The 26824-nt window shown below is 41.0% G+C and overlaps 1 protein-coding gene across 14 annotated transcripts in view; it reads left to right on the top strand.

The window, feature by feature from the left end:
- LIMCH1 (LIM and calponin homology domains 1) overlaps nucleotides 1–21611 on the top strand; it is a 328015-nt gene extending 306404 nt beyond the window's left edge. For 7 of the 14 annotated variants that reach the window (XM_040484938.1, XM_040484961.1, XM_040484956.1 and 4 more), the window contains 9 exons: nucleotides 1876–1968; nucleotides 2837–2941; nucleotides 4532–4662; nucleotides 6397–6518; nucleotides 6785–6908; nucleotides 9010–9087; nucleotides 10906–11014; nucleotides 13227–13329; nucleotides 18712–21611. In XM_040484938.1, the coding sequence (XP_040340872.1) occupies nucleotides 1876–1968; nucleotides 2837–2941; nucleotides 4532–4662; nucleotides 6397–6518; nucleotides 6785–6908; nucleotides 9010–9087; nucleotides 10906–11014; nucleotides 13227–13329; nucleotides 18712–18737 (891 nt within the window). In that variant the 3' untranslated portion in view covers nucleotides 18738–21611. The remainder of the gene's footprint in view (nucleotides 1–1875; nucleotides 1969–2836; nucleotides 2942–4531; nucleotides 4663–6396; nucleotides 6519–6784; nucleotides 6909–9009; nucleotides 9088–10905; nucleotides 11015–13226; nucleotides 13330–18711) is intronic. The other 7 variants (XM_040484986.1, XM_040484967.1, XM_040484979.1 and 4 more) reach the window with 1 other exon arrangement.
- Nucleotides 21612–26824: the final 5213 nt, after the last annotated feature.

Genomic DNA, 26824 nt, shown 5'->3' with positions numbered 1-26824 from the left:
AGAGTCAGAAATCCCACAAAGAAGACAAGCAAGCGTGCTTCCCAGGGTGGCACTCTGTCACTTACAGTCTCCAAGGAGGCCACCGTTACAGATGCAGACATACGTGTTATTCTTATCCCACCAAATTGTTATGCAGCGTGGCACTGCAGGGTTGTGAGCTTTGGGGCAAGGTGCCTGTGCGAGCCTGCCGGTGTGGGCACGTGTGTGTTCACGCATGTGTCCACACGTGTGTGCACGTGCTGGTGTGTGTACACGTGTGTGTTGGTATGTGCTGGTGTGTGTGTGTGTGTGTGTGTGTGTGTGTGTGTGTGTGTGGCATAGATGTATGGCATCTTTCACTCCCTCACTCAGTTCATCCTCCTGGTGAGGGGAGGATGTGATGTGAGCTCCTAGAACCAATAAGCCTAAGCTTTGCTTGTTTTTCAGTTTCTGTTAAGTGTTAGAGTCTGTTGCCTCTCTCTGAAAGGCCCCTAAAGTCCCTCTCAGAAACTTTATAAGATTAGGTTTTGATAACAACATTTTTACCTAGAGTTAAAAGCTGGCCATGGGTTGGCCAACAATGGCTTTTCCAGAACATTAATAAGAACATCAAGGCTCCAGGCAATCCCGGTAGAGCCCTTTTGCTCCTAAGATAATGACATCACAGGTGATACCTGGAGGAAATCTCAGTGCCTTCTCCAGCAAGATAGAAGCAGACTTGTTTTAGCCTCAGAGAGAAGATTGACAGTAATTAGACTAAAATATTCGACTGTGTGTGGTACACTTCAGTGATGCCGTTGTCTCTGGCATGTCACAGGCACCATTCCCAAGACATCTGGGGTGTCAGCTCCCATTTTAGGCACTAATTTTAATCTTCATTTATTCATTTCTTCTAGTCAGCTGTCCAAGGGATTCCAGGCACATTTTTGAAGCCATCCTTATTCAGAGTGTTTTCTTCCCCCAGAAGTGGTGACTGGTGTTGTATTGTTTCCGAAAACAGTAATGGCAGTTCTGATGCTGGAGCCTTCTAATGGGCTGTTTACAAGCTACTCTTAATTCAGAAGTTACTTAAACCTGGGAAGATTCCATTCCGGGAGAATGGCTACAAGCAAAGAGTAACTCAGCTACTCAGCTAATTATCATCTTGTCCACTTTGGACCTTTCTGCATTGTGTGTCTTGAAACCCACAAGGTTTTGTTGTTGTTGTTTGGTTGGTTTCTGGTTTGTCTTTTTTTTTTTTTTTAACGTGTATTTATTTTTGACAGAGAGAGAGACAGAGCGTGAACGGGGGAGGGTCAGAGAGAGAGGGAGACACAGAATCTGAAACAGGCTCCAGGCTGTCAGCACAGAGCCCGACGCGGGGCTCGAACTCACAGACCGTGAGATCATGACCTGAGCCGAAGTCGGCCGCTTAACCGACTGAGCCACCCAGGCGCCCCTCTGGTTTGTCTTTTATCAGACCCTCTCAGTGGCAACATATTTCTATTAGTGAAATGGCAACACTCCTCTCTGAAGGGCTCAGTAGAAACAAACCATCAGTTTGGTCTGCCTCCCAGGACAAAAACCGAGTGAAGGAAGATCTTACGGTCTGGGAGTCCTTCTATCGTTTCTCTTTCCATAAGCAAATGTCCACTCATATATCTGAAAACAATCCTATAGCACACCAACAGCAGAAAATTGTCGTTCTCTGGTAGGATTTTTAGGCTCCTAACATGTTGGGAGTACCACAAAATAGCATTCCCCTTTTGTTGTGTGAATGGATTAGACTCAGAATGTCGTAGCAAGATAGTCTTGTGATAAATTGTTCATGGTGGTTTAGAGGTGGGAGAGAAATGTCCCAGTGATGTACGTGTGCCACGGTCAGTTCAAGAACTATCTGTGGAAATTCTGTAACAGGAGAGATACCAGAAGGAACAGAACAAGCTGAAAGAAGAGTGGGAAAAGGCTCAGAAGGAGGTGGAAGAGGAGGAACGCAGATACTACGAGGAGGTAGGAAATTCCCAAGAAGGAATTTGACTTGTAGTTTTGATTCCTCAGATTCTATCAACGCATTTTTTGTCCGTGGTACCTGTACGCATGCGGCTGTGTCTGATTCTCCTTACCCACAGCCGACCCCTGTCTACTTCTCCGAAGAGTCATCTCCTATAGACTCTGAAAGACCACAATTCCCCCCAAATACAGTTTGTGGTAAGGGCATGTTGAGTCACGGTCAGGGGCGACAATATAATTTTACCTTTTCTCTATGCAGAGAGTCAGATTCTTGATTTACCTTAGAGAGATGACATGAAAGTATTTATTTGTGGGTTGCTTTGAGGAAAGCATGTTTGGGAGTAGTCAGTTCATTTTGGGAGGATGATTTTGGTAGTGAGGCTAAGTGGACCCTTCCCACTGCATTCACTGTATGGCACTAGAGAGATTCGGAGGGAGGAGAATTTGGTTTTGTTTGTCTCATTTCTTTAGATGAACAAACCAGACCACATTAGAGAATTAGAAGGGAGCTACATTTAATGTATATTGTCTAAAATTTGTTTATGATTAATTTTCTGAATTTATCTTTAATCACTTTTCGGCATAATCTGATCCCTAAAATCATTTCCAATTAGGCTTCCTGAATCAGACTAAATAATTCACAAAGACTTTGTTTTTCTAAACCAAATGCTAATTTCTAAATCGTTGCCCATAGAAAATGTTATCTGATTTACATGCTTTTGGGAAATAATACCTTTTGTTTTTAGTGCCCTGCTTCTTTGCACATAATTCCAATATTCTTTTCCTAAAGTTCCTTAATGAAATTTTTCTCATGACAAATATGATTTTATATTTTCTCCCTTTCATTAATTCCTATTCTTCCCTTTAGGAGCGCAAAATAATTGAAGACACTGTGGTTCCATTTACCGTTTCTTCAAGTTCTGCAGACCAGCTGTCTACGTCTTCCTCTGTGACTGAGGGCAGTGGGGCAGTGGTGAGATCATAGATTAAAAGCAATTTTTGAGGGATGCCTGGGTGGCTCAGGTGGTGGAGTGTCCGGCTCTTAACTTTGGCTCAGTGATGATCTCACAGTCATGGGTGTGAACCCTGCCTCAGGCTCTGCAGTGAGCATGGAGCCTGCTTCAGATGCGCTCTCTCTCTCTCTCTCTCTCTCTCTCTCTCTGCCCCTCCCCTGCATTCTCTCTGTCTCTCTAATTAAAAATATAAAAATTAAAAATAAAATCGGGGCGCCTGGGTGGCTCAGCCAGTTAAGCGTCCAACTTCAGCTGAGGTCATGATCTCGCGGTTTGTGGGTTCGAGCCTCACTCCGGGCTCTGTGCTGACAGCTCGAAGCCTGGAGCCTGCTTTGGATTCTGTGTCTCCCTCTCTCTCTGCCCCTCCCCTGCTCATGCTCTGTCTCTCTCTCTGTCTCTCTCTCTCTCTCTCAAAAATAAATACTTTAAAATTTTTTTTTAAAATAAAAAATAGGGGCGCCTGGGTGGCGCAGTCGGCTAAGCGTCCGACTTCAGCCAGGTCACGATCTCGCGGTCCGTGAGTTCGAGTCCCGCGTCGGGCTCTGGGCTGATGGCTCAGAGCCTGGAGCCTGTTTCTGATTCTGTGTCTCCCTCTCTCTCTGCCCCTCCCCCGTTCATGCTCTGTCTCTCTCTGTCCCAAAAATAAATAAACGTTGAAAAAAAAATTTTTTTTTAATAAAAAAAATAAAAATAAAAAATAAAAATAAAATAAAATCAATTTGTGAAATGAATAAACCTAAATAGAAGTACCAAACAATAAGGCCAAGTTTCTTACCGGTTTAAATCCAAGACTGGCTATTTCCCTGGAATCATGTCAGCTACTATGTGGCCATGGTCAAACTCCAGAGACACTTCCTAGGGAGCAGTAAAATCATTACTGGGGCCATGTCTTCTCCCACAGGCTGGCAACCAAAGTCTCTCTGCACTGGCTGGCAAGATCCTGGTTAGTGGGGCCCCGTGCTGGAATGTCCTTCTTACTCCCCATCATTCACTTCTTCAGTAGACATGTATTCCTCTCTGCCACACCATACCTTCCTTTGCACCGCATAGTAGCAACAGGATACCAACAATATGCTCTCCCAGCAGTTTCCATGAAAGTTGCTTCTAACTCACTCTTCAGATTCCACATGAAATTTATATGTGTCTTCAGGGGCTGGAGACCGCCTGGAAAGGCCGGTCTACCTCCATATCCTCCCAGTAAGATGGTGGAGATATGGAACTGAAGTCATACCAAGACTTGAATAGTCCGTAATCTGTGTAAAAAAAACATAACTCATGGGCACTAGAAAGCCAAGACTCCTCTGACTTTATTTTGAAAGGTGGGTTTTCTAACCAGTTCTCTTTCATGATAACTATCGAGAGAGATCCAGATTACACACTTATTTCAAATCACTGGAAATCAGTTACCAATCAGTTAAATTAGACAGTTGTTTTTTTTAATTGTAGGCAATGTGATTGAAAAAATGTTTCAAATATCCCATGGCCAGAGATGAGTGTTGTCCAGTGTGTTTAAAAACTATATTCAATATTATCCTTGTTTTCTCCATTAGAATAAAATGGACTTGGAAAACTGCCGAGAGGAGGAACAACAGATAAGACAGAAGAAACCAGTCCAAGGGGACAAAAATGATTTATTATTGCTCAAGACCAAGGAAGGTCATTCACTGGAGGAAAAGGGCAGGTATGAACTGTACCAGGCTGTCCATCTAAATGTGCAAAGCCAGGCTCTGCCCATTCGCTCCCAGAAAGGGTACCCATTTCTAATGCAGATCATATTCAGCTTTGAAATTATCATTCCAGTAATATATTACATATTGCTTAAACACATTCTAATAGCTCTGAAGTCAGTCTGAGGAAGGGGAGATAGTGTAGATCGTCAAAGGAACATGCTGTCACTTCAAAGCTCCACATCTAAATATCGTTCACCTGAAATGGTTAATGTGTCTGGAGGGAGGGAGGTTGAAATGAGGCCCTAGGGTCTTACCCACTGTGGTTTTACTGGACTTTGCCACTATCCTCTGAGGTGCGAGAAGCTACATTTATTCTGGGTGACAATATAAAGGATAACTACCACATTGGTTGTGGCTAATCACCCCACCCCGTGGGTTCCACTGTGTCCCATGGGAGATCAGAAAAGGACACGAAGAAACCTGTGGAGCATTCAGAGCTGGCTCAAACTGGAACAGAATCCAGTTGTAGCTATCGGCTATAGTGAGTTTATTCCTAGAAGGAAGGAGCCCACAGAATCCCAGGAAGCTGGCAGTACCCTGCCACCAGCAAGTTTTTGTGAGACAGATGTTTGCTTCTGGGACTCTGAGATACCAGGGAGATATTAGCAAACATGCCAGCATGTGTGTGCATGCACATGTACAAGCGTGCATATATACAGCATATGTTTCCACACACAGCATCCGCAAAGGGACCCAAAGGCATGAAAGGCTAAGCGTCACAGATGGTCTAATTTGGAAGTGTGGCTGGGAGCTGAGCTCTTCTGGTGGGATTTGCTCTGAGAATTCTCCCATGTCCATCAGCTGGAAGACTGGTTGAATTGTGGACATAGGAGCTTCAGGCCCAGGTCCAGAGTCTGCAGAGTCTCTGGAATAGCACGCCTGTTTCCAGTTAACGCTTTTCAAAGGAACTTCCAAGCGTCGTGCAACGAAAGCCACTACTCGGGAATATCTGAATGAAACTGCCAAGCGTTATACATGGATTTCCACTGGTTCTCCAGACACTCCCTGTCATCTCCTGAAACTTGTTTTTCCCAGAAACTTTCTTAAACCTCCTCCATCTCTCCTTCCTTTGCATACAGAATCTACTGTGAGGCCAGTGATTAGTATGGGCTGCCCAAATCCTATGCGGCCTAAGTGATTTCTACAATAAGTCCTCTCTCATGAAAATCTGGGAGATTCCAGTTAGCCCTGGCATCCCTTGATATTATTGGAAGAAGAGCTTTATGGACAGGGAGGTGGGGAAGACATCACAAATAATGGTTTCCAAGCTTATGAAACTGTGGGTCATGAAAATGTGCAGCATTGTCCAGTGTTTTAAGTCTACTTTACATCTGGTTTAAAATGAAAAGAATAGGGGCACCTGGGTGGCTCCGTCGGTAAGTGTCCAACTTCAGCTCAGGTCATGATTTCGTAGTTCATGAGTTCGAGCCCCGTGTTGGGCTCTGTGCTGACAGCTCAGAGCCCAGAGCCTGCTTCAGATGCTATGTCTCCCTCTCTGTCTGCTCCTCCCCCACTCACACTCTGTCTCTCTCTCTCTCTCTCAAAAATAAATAAACATTAAAAAAATGAAAAGAATAAATAAACAGTCCCAATTACAACTGGTACTTCCATGCCCTAAGGGATAGGATACGTTTACTTCAGTTGCTTTCATTTCTGTTCTGAAATATACTGGTTTGTCTTAACAGCCTAACTCAAGGGGCCATGGCTCATTCTAAGAGTCCTGTATCAAAAGGAATCCATCAGGACCGTCAGCTGGATACAGAAACTGGAGCCCTACACTGTGGGATGAACCCACAGCTAGCTCAGGGTAAGAATGGGGGTTTAAAGCCAATGATTAAATTATTGTAAGCCCCGTAACGTGGTTCAGACAGGTGTGACCTCTGCTGACTGCAGGCTTCTCTCATAGCTTATGTTAAACAGCACAGTGAATAGATTCCCACCAGGGTGGGCCCAGAGTCTAGATGAACTCCCCGTAAGACCACAGCAGGCATTAGCACATTAAAGAAAGGTGACATACAAAGCACGAGGGTGACCTTATTGAACACTAAGTTTATGTTCTTTACTTGGCCTCAGATCCAGCCCAGAGTCAGCAGGTATCAAACCCACCAGTGCACATTTTAGAAGATGTGAAGCCAAAAACCCTCCCTTTGGATAAAAGCATTAACCATCAGATCGAGTCTCCGAGTGAAAGGCGGAAGTGAGTAGCCAAATAAGATGCATGTGGAATTCCTTTTGTTTGTTCTTCTTTAACTAACAACGGGAAAAGTAGGATGAGATGGCAAGATGTCAGCAGCATTTTTGTGCTTCTCTCCATTGACTCTGAGTGACCAGATAACAAGTATTCATGGATGTTTGAGACAGTCTTCTTGGCAAGTAAATATTCACTCTGATTTTTATCAATCTGTCAGAGCAAAGTAATGTTTTTAACCCACAAATCTAAACACTGGGAAGAGTTTACAGGCCTGTTGTATTATGAATTTATTTAAGTGAGTTAAATTGTCTCATAGACTATCAACAAATGTTCTTTCAAGGAAAAATAAAACTTTTTCTCTCATTTACATGCTGTCCCATTAAGTAACTACCCCAGGTTATATTCTAAGTTTGCAAAAACTGCATTATTTTACAATAAGAATAGTTCCTATCATTTTTGAAGCATGTCAATGTATGAAAGTGTGTTGAAGCATTTACATATCTCCCCTCTTTTTTATATGCATTTATTCACTGAACTCTTCCAATAACTTTACTGGGTTATGGTTTCCATTTTACAGACGAGAATCTTGAGGCTCATCCAAAGTATTTGACTGGTTAAGTGGTAAAGGAAGTCAAAATAAAGCCATAGTTCCACTATAAGATCATATTTGGACCAGAGGTTCTTGTAATCAGTTCTTAAAAACTAGATTCTACCTAGAACCAGACCACCTGGATTCAAACTTGAACTCTGCCACTTGCCTGCAGAGGACTTTGAGCAAGTTACTTCATCCTTCCCTGCCTCAGTTTCTTCATATGTAAAATCAAGATAATATTAGTACCTGCCTCAGGGGGTTTCATGCCTGGAAGATAGCAAATGTAGAGCTATGCAGTGTGGGTGGTGGTGGTGACTCGTTTGTAAGTTTACCTTTTTACCTTATTTTTCATGTTACACTTTTTTTCTCAATGACGCATTTTCCCTTTTCTCTTACATCTAACCAGTTTTGTTTCCATATGTTCCAGCGACACGCAAAATCAATAGAAGGTCACATCACAGAGAAGTAATCATTATTGTTGCTGATTCCTGTGTGATTTTCAACCTTTTTTTAGTTTTTTTAACGTTTTTATTTATTATTGAGAGACAGAGAGACACAGAGCGTGAGCAGGGAAGGAGTAGAGAGGGGAGGAGACATAGAATCTGAAGCAGGCTCCAGGCTCTGAGCTGTCAGCACAGAGCCCGACATGGGGCTCGAACCCACAAACTGTGAGATCATGACCTGAGCCAAAGTCAGTCGCTTAACCAACGCTTAACCAACTGAGCTACCCAGGCGCCCCGATTTTCAACCTTTTTTAAAGGCAATGTACTTATACTTTAGGGTATTACCTGCAAATCTGATACTCTGGAGGAGACACACTCTCCCTGAGGAGGGAGGTTTGAGTGGGCAGCGCTTCAGGGAGTTTTTCTGCAAACGGTTTGAAGACAGATGGACTCGTCTCGTTCACTTGTTCACTTCTGTGCTGGCGTTTCTCTTTTCTTCCTTCTTTTCTGTGTTCTGTCCCTTTCTTTACAAATGAAATTAACTTTTTAAAAAAAAATTTTAGTGTTTATTTTGGAGAGAGAGAGACAGAGAGATACAGTGTGAGTGGGGAGAGGGGCAGAGAGAGAGGGAGACACAGAATCTGAAGCAGGTTCCAGGCTCTGAGCTGTCAGCACAGAGCCCGACACAGGGCTCGAACTCACGGACCATGAGATCATGACCCGAGCAGAAGTGGGACACTTAACTGACTGAGCCACCCAGGTGCCCTTAACTTTTTAAAAAATATTTATTTATTTTTGAGAGAGAGAGAGAGTGGGAGTGGCAGAGAGAAAAGAGAGGGAGACACAAAATCCCAAGCAGGCTGCACGCTGTCAGCACAGACCCCAACCAACGCTGGGCTCAAACTCACAAACTGCAAGATCCTGACCTGAATTACCACTAGGACACTCTGTTGTCTTTTATTTGGTTGTCAAGGGAGTTTTGTTTTGTTTTGTTTTAATCTAAAATGTTTTTTCTTGTGGGATGGGCTTCTCTTTATTCCTCATAATTTTTGGCTCCTTTACCATGTTACAGGAAAAGCCCTCGAGAGAATTTCCAGGCTGGGCACTTGTCCCCCTGTTCTCCCACCCCTCCTGGCCAATCACCAAACAGGTACAAGAGGTTGGAAAGCCTTTCTGAGGCTGCTTGGTTTTGCCTAGAGCCTGCTGAGCATGATTTCAACCAAATAAGTGCTTGCCAGATGATTTTAAGAGAGTTGTCCGTCTACCTCTCTTGCTACACACACACACACACACACACACACACGGACAAGAGGAAAGAATACAGTCGCCATCCGCCTGCAGATTTTCTCAGCCCATGATAGAAAAGGCCGAGTGTATGATGTTGGCACGGATTTGGCCATAGGGCTTTAATTACATTGTGCAGACCTGCAATCTAATAATAAAATCCACTAGACAATTGCTGGGCTCCTCAGCCGGCGCCTCTCCCTCCGAGTTGGCCTGGTCCTTCTAGGCAAGGTCTGCTGATGGCTCTTACAGTGAACCGGGCGGGGGCTAGCTGCGAAACTTCATCCTCCTCTTTACCCCACTCAAGCTCTGTCATGATTGCTTCTGGACATTAATTGGGCCCCATGATATTCTTAAAAGCTGTCTGAGTTCCCATTCACGGGAGAGACGAATCGCTGAGTGCTCAGATGTTTTCTTTGATTTGGAGATTTCATTTAACTACCGGATAAGAGGGAAATCCTAATAAATAGAGTTTGCTTGGAGCAACTCTTCCTCTTTTCTTTTGTCTTCCTTTCTGTTTCTTCAGTTCCTCTGTACCCTGTTGGCTTTGGAATGAAATGTCAGATTTTTAAATGTCTTGTGTAATTCCAAGAGCTTTCCAGACAGGAGGCATCGTTGCAATCTGATCTTAGTCGTGGGAAAGCTGCCTTAGAGGACAGCCCTCTAGTGCTGTCTGCGGGCTCCCATTCTAGTCCGGTGGTGGGCCCTGTGCTAGAGGCTGCAAGGGTAGCAGAGATGGGGGAGACTCCGCCCAGGCCCTCCGGCTGCTTACAGTGCACAGAGACAGCCAGTGCCCAGCTCATGGAGGCACAGAGTGTTTGCACTGGAAGAGGTGGTGGGTAGATAAATCCAGTCCTCTCGCTTTAAAAATGAAAGGGAAACCCAAAGTGAGTTCTTTACACCAGATCATAGAACTTGGTGACAGAGCATAGCGTAGGTCTCATGTCTGCCTGGTACCTATTGGGACGTATCACAGTTGCTTCTCTATTTTTAAACAGCCACAACAGTTTTTTTTCTTTTTCTTTTTTAATTTTTCAATGTTTATTTTTGAGAGAGACAGAGTGCAACCAGGGGAAGGGCAGAGAGAGAGGGAGGGAGACACAGAATCCAAAGGAGGCTCCAGGCTCTGAGCTGTCAGCACACACCCCGATGTGGGGCTCAAACCCACAAACTGTGAGATCCTGACCTGAGCTGATGCCTCACCAACTGAGCCACCCAGGAGCCCCCCAATCTTTTTTTCTTAATAAATTAAAAGAAATGCCCTAGTGGGCCAATGAGCCAATTATAGAACATTTTAAAGCAACACTGAAACCTTAGTGGAGCTAAATTTGATGATCTTTTCAGACTTAAGAAAACCTATGATAAATAACATTGAATCATTTCAAGGCATTTAATCATTGTGGTTGAATAGACACAACATAGACTTCTTAAAACAAATAACTGAAACACGCACACACACACACACACACACACACACACACACACACCCCAAATTCCATACCATCGTGGAAGCCTATTGTATTTAGCAGTTGTTTGCAACTCATCTCTAATGCTTAATTCCTGCTCATTATCAGTTCAGTAATCCGTGGTTTTTTTTTTTTTTTTTACATGAGGCTACATGTTTGTGTGTTTGACCAACTATTCTAAATGAACATTTTATTATTACGTATATTTTGAAACCTAGGTCCATCAGCGGGAAGAAGCTGTGCTCGTCCTGTGGGCTCCCTTTGGGTAAAGGAGCTGCAATGATCATTGAGACCCTCCAGCTCTATTTCCACATCCAGTGCTTTCGGGTATGTAAGCACCACTCTCCTCCCCAAGTGCAGCTCCGTGATGTCTTCTGGCATCGTTCAGGGCTGAGAAAGTACCTCCTGGAATCCCTGACAGCCTTTGCTTGGAAGGCCAGCCCCTCTAGGTTGTACAGAAGTGCTGTTCTTGGAGCCCATCCTTCAGGATGAAACTGTCCTCCAGCACATCCCTCTGGGACATCGGGCAAGAAGAAGCAAAACCAATTTGCGCAGTGTCTTTCCAAGAGTGTTTTCGTTGCTAAAGAGCATATATTCCAGCAGGAAGCAGAGAAAGCCACCCTGGCAGGACAGTGATACCTCTGAATCTGTGAAGGTCATGTGGATTTATTTGGAATATAACATCTTCGCTGCTTCTGACACTCAAGTGACTTAACCTCAAAGGGTTTTTGCCTTGACTTCATGAAAGATGTTCTGTCAATTAAATGGTTAATAGCTAGTTGCAGAATTGTAGGCCTCCGAACGAATATGCCTGTGATGACAGATTGAATATCACCCCCTCTGAGAAGCCGCCCTACCCACCAGACTCAAGTCAGCTGCCTGTGTTACAGGTCCTTAGAGAGCCTTTCATGGTCCTTGTCTCTCACCTTTTTAAATGTGTAATTATCATCTCCTCAAATAAACTGTCAGCTCCATAAGGGACCGTGTCTGTCCAGCTCACCACGATTTCCTCTGAACCTGGCAGAGATGGTGTCAGTAAATAGCTTTCAATGAATGAGTTGATAAATACATTGAAAATGAGGAAGCCTAGGTTCTAATCCCAGATCCCCCGCTAAAAGGAGGTGCGCTAACCACTTCTAGCTCATTTATGACAAAACTTACAAGTTGTTCTGTTTCAGCATTTCCTTTTTGTTTTTCACTCATGGACACAGTTCAAGTTAATATCTAATTTTGCAGCTAAACCCTCAAACTCTAAACAAGAGTCATTTTTTCCTCTTCATTAATCTAACACGCTTTCTTTCCCCCTCTTGAATTTTGTTCTGTTTCTTTGTTGATGGTTTTTTCAGCTATGAAGTAAACTCGCATGGGTTTAAAATAACTCCCACTTTACCTATTAGCTCAGAGAAAGTGAGTGAATTACTGATGTTATTTAATAATCTAGCAGTAATTACTGGAAAGTAAGACTTATCATGGGCAAAACACTACATGGGTACTTAATTAGACTCAATTTATCAATATTCTCATTGTAAAACGAAGCTAGACAATGTATATCCTAAATTGTCTCAGAGTGTTTTGAGGCTCAAAGAATATACTTTTTAAAATTTCATGACAATGCCAAGGTAACATATTCCAACACCAGTTTGTTCTCAGAGACCTTCTCTGAACTTGAAATAATCCAGATGGCAAAGAGTCTTTGCAGTTTCTCAACGGATTGGAGACTTGCCTTCTTAGCTGTCAAGGCCTTCATTCTCTCTAATTATTCACTTCCTGGAGCTGGTCTGACGCTTAAGGCACATCACCTCTTAGATTTATCCCCCAACCCCTGCGAAGTCGGAGCTTCTCGCGTCATTTGGATGAAGCCTTCCTCTGCCCCTGGTGACCTCGGAGCATGAGTCTGAGGCTGGCCCTCTACTTGTGATCTGGGTCTTAATGCCCCCCCCCCCACACACCCCCCCGCAAGAGGCTGGCCTTTGAACCAACCCCCATTGCCACTTTCTCTGCTCCAACCAGTGCGTTTAGCCCCCAGTCTCCTCCTGCACTCGGGCTGACTTTGCTAAGAGGTGTTCTATTCCCAGCGGGTTTGTTACTCTGGATGTTACTGCTTTTAGTATGGAAATGTAAAATGGAATCGCTGTTTCCTAGTAATCCTGATCCGGTAGAACAGGCCAACAATTCTGGAAAGCATTTAAAGATTATTCACAGACAAGTGTCAACTGATAATCCATTGGTCGTGGATTCATCTGTTTGAAGTGGCTGTTCTGTCTTGATTTGGGACCAACCTGACATCACCTACCAGCTTTCCAGCCCTGAACAAGTCAGGGAGCCTCTGAACCAGTGTCCTTCTCTGTAAAATACAAGGAGCTAGGATAAATTGCTAGAAGCGTGTTGTGGCTGTAAGTCAGCTCGTGGTGCGGCATCTAACACAACACATGTGGAGGTTGTACACGTGATTGTTGTGTATTTGTGGGAACCACAGCTAAGCATTATAAAGAAATGACTTCTCGTACACCTTATAAGTTCTGTTCTTTCTGCCCTACAGTGTGGAATTTGTAAAGGACAGCTTGGAGATGCAGTAAGCGGGACGGATGTTAGGATTCGAAATGGTCTTCTAAATTGTAATGATTGCTACATGCGATCCAGAAGTAAGTACTGGGGTGTGGGGAAGGATGCTTCAAAATGAGTGAGTGCGATCACATGCCTCTTACAGAACCCAATTTAGGAATTCAACCTCCTCATCGATTGACATACCTACTCTGAGGGTAAGATTTATTAGCATCTAGGTGAAAGAAACAATAATGAAATAATCTGTTTACCATTTGTTTCCTACTGGAAGTGACATTTACTGTGTGGGCCAAATTCTTTTTATCCGGAAAAAATGTTTTTATCCATTAGTACACCAGCAGGTAAAAACTGTAGACTAAGTTTGAGACCTTGCTTGAGCTCACCATAGAGATTTGGGTGAGATAGAAGAAAGATAACAAGGTCTGTGAAACACTCCTCATTTGTAGAGGCATATCTTTAGAAGACCAGCACCATTTGGGATGGTTTAAATGTGAACAGTGGCTCTCCAGTGTTCATCTGATCAAGCACCAACTCCGCAATGTCTGCATTCCCTGCACTCAGGAGTTTCATGACATGATCTGGTTTTGTTCCCAACTGAATTAAAAGCTCCTTTAGAGACAAAGTGATGGGTTCTACTTCTCTGTGAATCCCCACCCCCACCTTCCTCCAAAACACCTGAGGACACAAACAGAGCTTGACAAATCCGTGCTGCCCTGAAGCTCCTTTGAGCAGCCTGCCCTCTGGTCATGTCTGGGTCTAAAACCATAGAAGGTTCTTGTTGGTTTCGAGGGCACCAGGGGGTGCTGTTGCCCAGCTGCTTTTCAGAAAATTCTGCAAGTAGCCAGTGGCTCGCCTCTGAATCCTCTCTCCATCATAAGTCCTTCTGCCCACAGTCCTTCTGGTGGGCAACCTAGATACCAGGAGACGTCTAGCAAATTCAGTCAGAAATTCTACCTTTAAGAAAAAAATGGGAGTGAAGAGATGGAGTTTGAAATGCAAGAATCTTTTATCATTTTTCAAAGTAAGTGAAGGGACATTTTTGGTCTTTTTTAACAGGTCTCTAAATCTGCAAGCCTGAAGATTTTAAGAGTACAATTGAAATTAAGTTGTTTTATTGCTATAGATTTACTAAATTCAGAGAGGCATATTCCTATTTTAATAAATAATGGGAAATAAGAATTGGATCAAACCCAGGTGGTTTTGATCTGTGATAAACGTTTGACTTAAAATCAAAACAGTTCCAACTTTGAGCTTCTGCCCTCAAACTGAACTATTTATACCACATATTATATAGAGATTTTAATTTTAAGCTTTTTAAAAATGTATATTTATTTTTGAGAGAGACAGAGACAGAGAGAGAGAGAGAGAGAAAGAGAGAGAGTACAAGCAGGGGAGGGGCAGAGAGAGGGAGAGAGAGAGAATCCCAAGCAGGTTCCATGCTGTCAGCACAGGGCCTGACATGGGGCTTGAACCCATAAACCATGAGAGCATGACCTGAGGTGAAATAAAAAGCCAGACACTTAACTGACTAAGCCACCCAGGTGCCCCTAGAGAAAGTAATTATAATACATAATATTGAATTTAATTTTATATTATGTATTATTCATATATGATATATATAAATCTTGAAAAGGAGCTAAAGTCCATAAAATCAACAACAACAACAAAAAAAACCAGTATACTGTGTATAATCTGTAAGTATACATACATATATAATATATAGTAATTAAATATATTTATTCAAAGTGTATTTTTGTTTGTTTTGTTTTTATACATTAGAATGGAGAAGTAAACGCTTTCCTCCCAGATTTCAAAGTGATTTTTCCAATCACCTTCCGTAAATTCCATACATTTTTCTCAACCTCTGTGAACCAGATGAATGTGAACCATAGAACCAGAAGAGGGCACTGTTACGTTGAAGGACTGTTGAGCCAGATTTTAAACGTAGTGTAAATGTGCACTTCTGTCATAATTTAAAGTGCTTGAAGGATGTCAGCAGAGAACAAACCTGAACCCACCTCTGGGTGACAGTGACCTGTTTGCATCCAGATTTTTATTTTGATTGAGACATTGGGTGACTCATTGTCATTTCTTTTGGAAACTAGGTTTTTGGATCTAGGCCAGCAATTTTTTTCTTGCGTATCTATAAAAAAATTTAACTGCTTTTAATTCCAAATCTAAAGACAAGAACCATGGAGTTGGAATAGTCTATGATTTGTAATAGTCTGGTAAGATGAAAAATTAAAAAGTGATTGGAGGCAGACTAAAAGGATTTTTTTGTTTATTTTATATTTATAATTAATATTTTCCCAGGATTGTTTTTCTTTAGATAGTAAGAAGAAAGCAAGAAGGCTCATCACTTCCCTGCCTAGATCATTTCTATAGACATTCAAAAGAAAAAGTAAATAAAATTATGAATGGCATAAGGTTAGAAAACTGGGTTGTTTAAAAAGATACCAAATTAAAAGTGAAAGTCTCCAAAATTAACCACTGTGAGAGAGGGACAGAGTGTACGTTTATATACGTGTACCCACACACATACACACAGATGCGTATGTGTGCAATACGTCTACCTACACACGTATTGTTTTCACAAAGCTAATCGCATAGTCAAATGTTCTGTTCATTTTGTGGCTCTTGTTTTTAACTTAATGATATATTACAGCAGTTTTTTCATATAACGTATTCTTTCTCCACATTCTTTTCAAAGGCTTTTTAATTCCTGAATACCATCCCATTGTATGGACTTACCATAATTTAAAACTAATTCTCCATGAATGGGTGCTTTGGTTGTTTCCAGTTTTTAGATATTTTTGTAAAGGCTCCAGTGAACGTCCGTGTATATATGTCTTCATGAACAGTTGAAAGCCTATCTGTAGGGTAGATTCTGAGCCATGGGACCGCCAACCATCATGTGCTTTTAAAATTTTCAGGCAACGTGGCCCATTATCTTCCAGAAAAGCGCACTTTCCCTGCAAAGTGTATGAGAGAGCCTCTTTCTCTCTCCATGCTGTGTCGCTTCTGGATATCATCAAACTTTTTAAATTTCCACTCTGTTATGTTAGAAAGAGAAAACCTCATTGCTTTGATCTGTATGTCTTTTAACTATAAGTGAATTTGAGCATCTCTTCCTGTGTTTATTGACCATTTATATTTCTTTTTTGCTATAAAAAATTTATCTTTCTTCTCTACCTTTTACCCATTGTTCTATTGACACTTGATCTGAACGACTTGATCTTTGTATGTTAAGGAAATTTTCAGGGCACCTGGGTGGCTTAGTCAGTTGAGCATCCAACTTCGGGCTCAGGTCATGTCTTCACAGTTCGTGAGTTCAAGCCCCACGTAGAGCTCTGTGCTGACAGCTCAGAGGCTGGAACCTGCTTCGGATTCTGTGTCTCCCTCTCTCTCTATTCCTCCCAGACTTGTGCTCTGTCTCTCTCTCTCTCTGTCTTTCTCTCTCAAAAATAAACATTAAAAAAATTTTTTTAAAGAAATTTTCCCTTTATTTTATATTTGCTGCTTATTGCAGTTGTCATTGGTCTTTCCACTTTGTGAACTTTTTTCATAGAAAAGATTTTCACTTAAGGTAATTAAACATATTGTTAGTTAGTTAGTTGTTGGATTCTGGGTTTTGCTTCCTATTTAGAAGAACTTTCACCACTCCAAGGGTTTAGCTGAGATTTCTCCTAGAATTGTTATTTTCCTTTTCACATATAAGTATACAATCATCAGAAATGTATCTTAGGATAAGAAATGAGATAGATATCCAGACTTATTTTATTCCCAATTAGAAGTCGTACAAATATGATATAATAATCCCTTTCGTTCTCACCAATTTGAAATGCCAGCTTTCTCATAAACTAAGTTCCCATAAATATTTGGATCTATTTCTGGATGTTTTATTATGTCTTACTAACTTATTTTCTCATATTGTACAGTTTTAATTATTAAAGCTTCATAATATGTTTTAATACTGAGTAACAATGGCCACTTTGTCTCCAATTATTCTTCCCAGGTTTTCCTAACTCTTCTCTCATGTTTATTTTTCCAGATAAATAGTAATAGTATTTTGGGCTAAACTTTACTCAGCACATGACAGGGACAATGACCAGCATACCTGAGCATAGCACTTCTCTTTTGGTGTCAGAAGAAGAAAAATATAGCTTAAGAGTGAATAGTAGAGGAGGTAATAACTGGCTTGAGAAGTATAAATACACTTGAATTGGTTGAGTATATCCCAGATGCAATAAAAAGAGGCAGAATGGAAAGAAATGGCTAAAAACCATTTTTCTTTCTTTTTTATTTGATTTTGATCTGAGTTGCAAATAGGGGAGATGGGTAGATGTGAGAGGTGGTTTACATCATAGGCATTCTAAGTGAAACAAAATAATTTCATTGTGTGGAATAATAAAACCTGAATATATAATCCTATTTTCTTCAAGTAACTAGTCACATTTAAATGAAATTTTTCTCTTGGAGGGGAAAAACAGCATAACAGCATATTAAAATGCAATTCCTAAAAGCAATGTAAACAGTTTTTAAGTTCATATGTAAATGGGAATGGAAGTGCAAAACAAATTACCTGTCACAAATCAAGCCGTCACGTCACGTGGCTAACTTGTGCCATTTGTGCTTGGGTGTTGGATGACTGTGCCTCTGTGGCTGTTCCATCATTTACTCTGGTGAAATGCATTTAAAACAAAATCCCCGGGGTCTTTTCCAGTGTCACGATCGCCCCATTACAACTGTGGCGCCTAAAATGAAGGAGAAACTTTGTGAAGGTTTCAGCAGGAAATACGGAACCCAAACCATCCTTCGCCAGATAAAATACAAGATGCGCATTAAATTTTTTCTGCCCTATTAAATTTGAATTTCAGATAAACAATGACCTTTTTTTTTTTTTTTTTTTTTTAGTACGTGTGTGTCCCAAATATTGCATGGTCAGGATTTAGCACAAATATCTCTCAACTATCACATGGGATACACTTACACTAAAACAATATTTGTTGTTTACCTGAAATTCAAATTTTATGGGGCGTTCCGTATTTTTATTTACTAAATCGAGCAATCCTATTTATAGAAGTTCACATGTGGATCAGATGCTACAGACGTTGCAATGTTTTTATTCTTAGAGAAACCAAAACCTAAAGAAACAGAGAAGAGAGATTATTTTCTTGCTTATTTGCCCCAGAAGACGATGTAGAAAACTTGATGAAGATCATCTGATTTAGGATGTTAAGTTCTGGGATGGGACTCAAGGAGGGCATTTCTCACAAGCTCAGGTGATGTCAATACTGCTTTTCCTGGGGCCACACTTTGAGTAGCAGAGTGAGACAAGATTCCCCTCCTAGAGAGAAGAGATTTGGGCATAGGTCATTACTGATACTGGAAATGTCTAAATGTTCTGAGGCAAGAAGCGTGGAGTCCTTTAACCAAATGTTACTCTGTGTTCTTTGTCACAGGTGCTGGCCAGCCCACAACATTGTGATGTGGTTTTCAAGCTTCCAGATTACTCACCGTTTCTTTATGGAGAGTGTCCCCTGGCAACCGTTTAACAAAATCCCAAGCGCAGGGGCTGCTCGGCATTTATCTAATTTTTGAAAGGCTATTCCTAAAGATGGTATCTGTTCTTTTGTAGCACAGTGTTTGTGTTCTTCCGGTTCTTGTTTTGGTTTTGGTTTTGATTTTGATTTTGTTTTGGTTTTGCATTTGCACAGAATATACAAAAGAATACTGAACTGTAATGATCCTGTAGTTCACAAAAAGATCTCAGCATGGGCCACCAGGCTTATGGTTTCAAATGTGTTCATTCTCTTCTCTGAGAATTAATGAGGTAAATGATACAATATACCTGTTTTATTTTAGTCTTTCTAGGAATCAAACACTTCATGTTTACAGAATGGAGCTGCAGAAAGTGCAAGGCATGCCAATTTTGAGATATGTGCTCTTCTGAGACAGAAGCATACGATTCATGCATTTCGGAAACTAAAAATCACATCATATAGCTCTGAGCTATAACTTGTTTTTAACGCAGAGACGCTAGTCTGATAATGTATACTGTAATCCTGAACCATTTGTTACTTACCTTTTGAGGTAGAAGTCATACCAATAAATTATTGCACCGTTAGTGTTAGATTTTGTGTGCTTTGGAAGTTACGTCATTAATATAGGCTGGTCTATATTAGATAAAGAGAACCCTCCCAATATCGGCTAGACATACACTCTGGGACATTGCCCAAGGGTAGGAAGGAACCATAGGGAAATATCTCAGTCATCATTTCCAAAGTCATCACCAAAATCTGTGAGGAAGTTTAATCTTGAGAAGAGTGGTGGGCCAGTGGTCAGGCTGTAGATTGACTAAGAGACTCAATAGGGGGCATACGGAAGCTGTCATCGAGATCAGTCTGTCGTTAGGTGTGGCCACTGCGCACCCTTGCCTGCAAGTTCTCCTTGAGGGCCTGAAGCACGGGTGTCTAAAGAAAAGCATTAAGTCCCTCCTGGTAGGATCCGATGACATATGTTGTGATAAGCCACTGACGTGTGATCAGCAAGAACCTACAGTTCACATCGTGCCCCACCCACTGCAGTGGACGACTGGTCTCTTCCATTCTCCTTTATCACCAACTCTCTTTACTATCGAGAATTCTGGACCTTGCTCCTGGAGACGTTTAGAGAGGAACTCTTGTGGAGAGCTGGTTGACTTTTTGCCCTGTGTGATGAGTTTCAGCTGGCCAAGAAAGGCATCAAGTTACTAAAAAGCATCACGTTTTAGATCTCCAGGCTGTTTTCTTTAAGACTGGGGAAAGGGGAACTATTTATTCTGCCTTAAAATGATGGCAAATAAGTGAGGATGATATTTTGTGAATGTAGACTATGGATATACTCCTAATAGGTTAATGTAGTCATAAAAAGAGATCAAGTAGCTGTTTTTCTGTTGTGTAAGCAATAATTTTTTTCTGTGTCTTATTTGGTATGGCTAGCAATTATTTATTTACATGCTAGACTGTTCTCTGCATGCGGGTTCCATGTAAGTGCAGAAATTTCCTCAGCCACTGGAGGTATTTTGACCATTTTGTCATTTGGATGAGCTATTGTTAGATTGAAATTTATACATCATTTCATTAAAAAATTGTGCCTTATAAAATGCAAAGCTGTTGCACATAGTCAGTGATGAATTATGGATGCAGTACATTGCGGAGATGAAGTCACTTCCAAGTCACCAAGACTTCCCATGGAGGTGTTTGCTGTCTTACAGGAAAAAAGAAAAAGAAAAGAAAAAAAAAAAAAAAGAAAAAGAAAAATAGAAAAAAATTAAAAAGTAAAAAGTTTTGAAAATGTACAGATTAAGTTCAATATTTTGATTAACCACCTGCATGTTTTATTAAATATTTTGATAATGTGGATGTTTACACTTTGCATGATATTAGCAGAGTACTTTACCACAAGTAATGCACAAAACATGTACAATATGATCATTCATAACCAATTTTTATAGAATACTTTTTACATGTGGAACTCATCTGTTATGTAAGGATTATATGAATATTGCACATTCTCTTCTGGTTTCACAAACCCATTTATACATATTTCTTAGACTCATTGTACATGTATTGAAGCCTGAATCGAGTCAAGAAAAATAAAGCCCCATTCTCCCAACTGCGAAATGTGCTTTCCCATAATGAACAATAGTCACCAGCACAGAATAATCTCCAACATTTTCTAAATTCTAATTGCCAACTGTTTCTATTTAGATTTGATTTAGATTTCATTTGGAGTCTGTTACATGGCAGCTTGGGCAGACTAGATCTTGTTTTTTCCAATGCAGCATAATGAGTATGATCTATTTCTTTTCAAATAATCTTTGAGATCCCAGGGAAAAAAAAAATGCTCTGCTCTGTTGAGCTACAATGTAAATGTGTTCGTTTAAAAAACAGATGAGGCAAGTGAGTGATTTATTGTTCCTGAGGAAATAGATCTGATTTTTTTCCCCTCATACTCCAAAAGCTAGTCCTTTCTCTTCCTTAAGGAAAAATGGGTCACTCTTTGTTTTTCACTAGCAAATTTTCATGTCATTTCCCCATTCTTTCTATGTAGTGTTATTAATGCAATACGTAATATAGTTATCTATACACAATGTAAGACTTAACAGACTGAAACGATCCACCTCATGTGTGAGTCCGTCCAAAAGATGTTACTGTTCTGGGTGGACCAATGTTCTATATCAGTTATACTAACCTTCATTTAAAATATTTATTCTAAAATGCCTCTGAGAAATAGTAAAAAAAAAAAAAAATTAAAAGTTGTCTAAAATGCAACAGCTTTTATAGTAAATGTACATTTATAAATAAAATACTCAAATCAACTTTGTATTCCATTAATTTGGAGGGGGGTTGAGGGCTCAGCTTTCATACTTGGGGAAGAGAGAATCAAGCCCCCCCCCCCCCCCCCCGCTCTCTGGTAGCTTTAGGTCCAAGGTTATATGGTCAGATGATGGCAATGATACATATTTGCATATGCATCTTGATACGTTTTTGAGGTCAACTATTGAAGGCAAGTCAAACTTAGCAGCTGGTTGTAGGAGTCACTAAGGAAGTGCCTTGCACTGAAGGATTCAGACTCCTTAAAAGGAGACACACAATTACCAGGAGAGACCATGCAAATGCCAGTGGAGATTATCTGAAGCAACCAAATGATGGTCAATTTCCAACACTGGCTAGAGAGAACCAAGCCAACGCCTTAAAGTGGCTAGATTCTCAGGGCGCCTGGGTGGCGCAGTCGGTTAAGCGTCCGACTTCAGCCAGGTCACGATCTCGCGGTCCGTGAGTTCGAGCCCCGCGTCAGGCTCTGGGCTGATGGCTCAGAGCCTGGAGCCTGTTTCCGATTCTGTGTCTCCCTCTCTCTCTGCCCCTCCCCCGTTCATGCTCTGTCTCTGTCTGTCCCATAAATAAAAAAAAAAAACAAAAAAAACAAAAAAAAAACGTTGATAAAGTGGCTAGATTCTGCCACTGTCCTCAGCACTTCTCCAATGTTCCCTCTCACTGTATACAGTCATTTTACTGAGGGCTTTTTTTCTCTGTTGAACCAGGAAATATTCTGCTCAACAGTGGCTTCCAGCTGATGCTGTGAACTTTCCAAAGTACACATGTATCTTGCCTGGCCCTCTGTTCCAGATTTGTAAGGACAGGAAAGTGTGCATACTTAACAATAGCAAGTAAATTCTGTGAAAGTCCCCATTGCTCTAAAATGCAGCTTTCTAACTGCCACCACCAGTCGTACTCTGGTTCTTTTTGCAAAGTTTGGTAGGCAGTTAGCAGTTGCTACTGTTTCCATAGATAAGTGAATCCTTTCCCTTTCATAAGAAACTTTCACTTGCCATCAGAGTGGTGTCATATATCCGTTATTTAAATGAGAGTCCATTCAGCTACAATGCATTTCAAAACAAAGACAAGATTGTTCTTACAACATGTGATCTCTAAAGAATGTCTTTATTAAAAGAATAACATTCTACCTCAGATATGCTGAGCTAGCTTTCTTTCCATTGACTTTCTTCAAGATGTAAGGACTTCCTCTTAGGGTCCTGATCTAGACCCCAAAGGATCCCTCCCCAACCTTTGGCATTACCTAAGTCAGGGGCTACAAACTCAAGTGACCACAGGGACCAGTTATGCACCGTAAATAGGAACCAAAAGTGGATATTACTGCGTGGTGTGGACTACAGCCAACTGACAAATGAACAGTTCTAAAGAAAGAGGCAGCTACCGGGACGCCAAGCAATTGTTTTCCTATGAAATCTCCAGCTTTTTCAATGTTGACAACAATTCAAAACATTTTGCAACATATACCAACCACAAAACACATCTGCAGGTCTAAGTTCGTTCTCAGGCCACCAGTTTGCAACCAATGACATCTTCTCTTTGCTTATCTATCTCCTACTACTAATTTGCTCTCCTACGTGTCATTTCCTTTGACAAACATATCAAGAAATGCCTAAGCAACAATATTTACTTGCAGAGTTTCTTGAGTCATTCCGAGAAGGAAACTAATGCGTCATCAATCAGCTGGGTGTCTTGCTACAACTCATACCACTTTGGGGCAGCATTATTTGTGTGTTGTCACCAAAGATTGCTATTTTCTAAACACCCACGTGCAGTGTTTTGCCGAACCATGCCCTTCCCCTTAATAGTTTCCTCCTTTCTTCTGAGTGACTCAAAAGGACAGCAAAGTGTGTGTACATGACAAAGTAGAATTTTTTCCTAAACTACTTTTTTTTTTTAATTTTTTTTCAACGTTTTTATTTATTTTTGGGACAGAGAGAGACAGAGCACGAACAGGGGAGGGGCAGAGAGAGAGGGAGACACAGAATCGGAAACAGGCTCCAGGCTCTGAGCCATCAGCCCAGAGCCTGATGCGGGGCTCGAACTCACGGACCGCGAGATCGTGACCTGGCTGAAGTCGGACGCTTAACCGACTGCGCCACCCAGGCGCCCCCTAAACTACTTTTTTTATAAAGATTATGTCATTAATCGCCGGGCGGGGGTGGGGGGAGGGCAGAGAGAGAAAGGGAGACAGAATCCCAAGCAGGCTCCATGCTGTCAGCACAGCCCTATGCGGGGCTCGATCTTGCGAACCATCAGATCATGACCTGAGCCGAAATCAAGAGATGGACGCTTAACCGACTGAGCCACCCAGGCGCCCCTTTCCTCAAGTTCTTAAGCATCATTTCGTCAAATGTAGTTTTGCCAGCATCGTTTTATCAAAAAGCATTTTTGGCATGTGAGAATATACCCCTATTTTATAGATGAGAGATGGAGGTGTAAGAGGAACAAGTGACTTATTCTGGATGTGTGTAAGATTTTATATCATTGTGTATTTTACCAGCTGTCCCCAATCCGGGTGATTTAAGTGCACCTCCTACCCAACTGTGCCTGGCTCTTGTGTCTGGGATCTCACGTGAGACCAACTAGGAGGACTTCTGAGCACAGGTGGAATTTGGCAGAATTTAGTCTACATTCAAATGGAAGGAGAACATTCTTTTTATAGTAAATTTGCACTTACAAAATTTTCAGATGGACCTGGAATTCCATTTTTATCCCCTAGGGTTTGATCTCTTTGAGAAGAGAGAATAAATCTGGCCCTTGTGACTTGACCTTGGGTATCTTGGTGTTTGCTGGAGTGGAGGCTAAAGAGTCTCTCTCCAGCCATCCACACTCCTGGCCAAAGCCCCAAAGGCCTCTACCCTGACACACAACACCTCCAAACCCTCTCTACCCTCCCCAAGTCTGCTTTCCAGAGCTGGGAAAAACACGTTTGTCCAGCCCAACCTTTGTTTCACAACTGGATCTCCACTTTCTCAAATTCAACAGAAAAGGCCTAAACAAAGGAAGGGCCTCTTTCTAACCACTCGGGTGGGGAGATGACCCTGAAGGCACACCGTGTTGATTCCTCCATCACAATATTATTTCCCTGCTTACAGATTCACTGATACATTTAATCAAGACATTCCATTTTTTCAGCAGGAAAAAAGTCTATTTTCTTCACTGTCCACCAAAGGAGACAGAGAATTATTTCAGTGGGTGCCATTGGTTTAGAAAATACTGTGGCTAGAAAGTGACCAAAGTACATCTCTAGAAAGTCCCATCAAACATTTTGTCAAGCACAGCACTCCTATTCTCTATGGGCCAGGCATTAATTACTATCCTGAGCTCTGTTCCTGGAGCATTCAACAGTTGCTCCGGATTCTATGAAAAGTTCTGATGATAATATTTCACGTTTTCTAATCCTGTGAAGACTGAGAAGCTACACCTTATTTGTATAATAGCACTCTGGGAAACAAGTGGAATGTTTGATTAGCTAAATGCAGAACGCCTATTCTGAGATGATCCAAGAAAGTTTGAAATGAAGGAAGAATCAAAATAATTTGCCTTACCAAACAGTAAAATTTACTATAAAGATAACAATAAACAAGGGCATATTTTGGGCAAGAATTAATAAACATTATAATTAACACAGCAAAGCATACAGCCCAGAAATAGGCCCAAATAAACATAAAAATGTTAGTGTATATTAATGATATCACAAATCAGTGGCTAAAGGAGAAACAATTAGTGAGTATCACCTCTTCACAACAAAATTAATTCCAGATGAATTAAAGTGTTAAGTGCAGCAAAAATGCAAGAAAAGAAAGAATGGTAGGTTTAAATATGTTTAAATACATAATAAAAGGAATTTAAGCAAAATTTAAAAGTAATGAAAAACTGGGGGAAATATTTCCCAACAAATAAGTCAAAAGGTTAATATCTTCAACATACAAAGTCCTTTACAAATCAGTAGAAAATGGGCAAAAGGACATTAAAAAGCTGGACACAAAAGAACTCTAAATGGTCAGTAAACATGAAACAAATGTTTAACTGTACTTGTGATCAAAAAATGTAAATGAAAACAACAGTAAGACAAGACTCTCCCTACATCTCCCAAAATACACATTCAATTATATTAAGAATTGAAAACTTCTATATCACAAAAGTTTTATTTTTATTTTTTTATTCTTTTTTTTTTTAAGTTTATTTATTTTGAGAGGCGGGGGGCAAGCAGGGGGCTCTGTCAGTGCAGAGCCCGATACGGGGCCCCATTCCATGAACAGCGAAATCATAACCTGAGCCGAAATGAAGAGTCAGACACTTGACTGACTGAGCCACCCAGGTGCCCCACAGAAATAAAGTTTTTAAATGTCTACAAGCCAAGAAAGGTTTTGCCACACGTACAACCAACAAAGAATTAGTATCCAAACTATATAAAGAACTTCAAAATTTGATAAGAAAAATACAAATAAGTGAATAAAAAAATGGACAAAAGACATGAATAGTGAGATCATAGAAAACATGAGCAGTAAAAAAAAAGCAAAAATATATTCAGTTTTATTAGGAAGGAAATGCAAATTATAACCATTATGAGATTCCATTTTGTACGCACCAAATTGATAAAAATCTAAAGCTTTGATGATACCCAGTGTTAGGATACGGAGCAGTATGAACTCCAACACTGCTGGTAAAATGTGTATTACAAGGGCACCTTGGGGGGCTCAGTCGGTTGAGCATCCAGCTTCGGCTCAGGTCACGATCTCATGCTTCGTGGGTTCAAGTCCCAGATCAGACTCTGTGCTGACAGCTCAGAGCGTGGAGCCTGCTTCGGATTCTGTGTCTCCCTCCTTTGGATTCTGTGACCCTCCCCCACTCATGCTCTGTCTCTATCCCTCTTTCTCAAAAATAAACATTAAACAAATTTTAATGTATATTGGTAAAAGGTTAATATCCAAAATATATAAAGAACTTACACAACTCAACACCAAAAATAATCTGACTTAATAACGAGTGGAGAACCTGAATAAACATTTTCCCAAAGAAGACATGCAGATGGCCAACAGACACATTAAAAGATGCTCAACACCACTCATCATCAAGAAAACGAAAATCAAAACCACAATATCACCTCACACCTGTCAGAATGGTTAAAATCAACAACACTTAGAAACAAGTGTTGGTGAGAATGTGGAAAAAAAGAAACTCTCATGCACTGTCT

The sequence above is a fragment of the Herpailurus yagouaroundi genome, unplaced genomic scaffold, assembly GCF_014898765.1.
Source record: "Herpailurus yagouaroundi ecotype Mexico unplaced genomic scaffold, PumYag 28, whole genome shotgun sequence".
In the NCBI taxonomy this organism is placed as follows: Eukaryota; Metazoa; Chordata; class Mammalia; order Carnivora; family Felidae; genus Herpailurus; species Herpailurus yagouaroundi.
The sequence above is the reverse complement of the archived record's forward strand: the minus strand, read 5'-3'. Positions and strand labels throughout refer to the sequence as shown.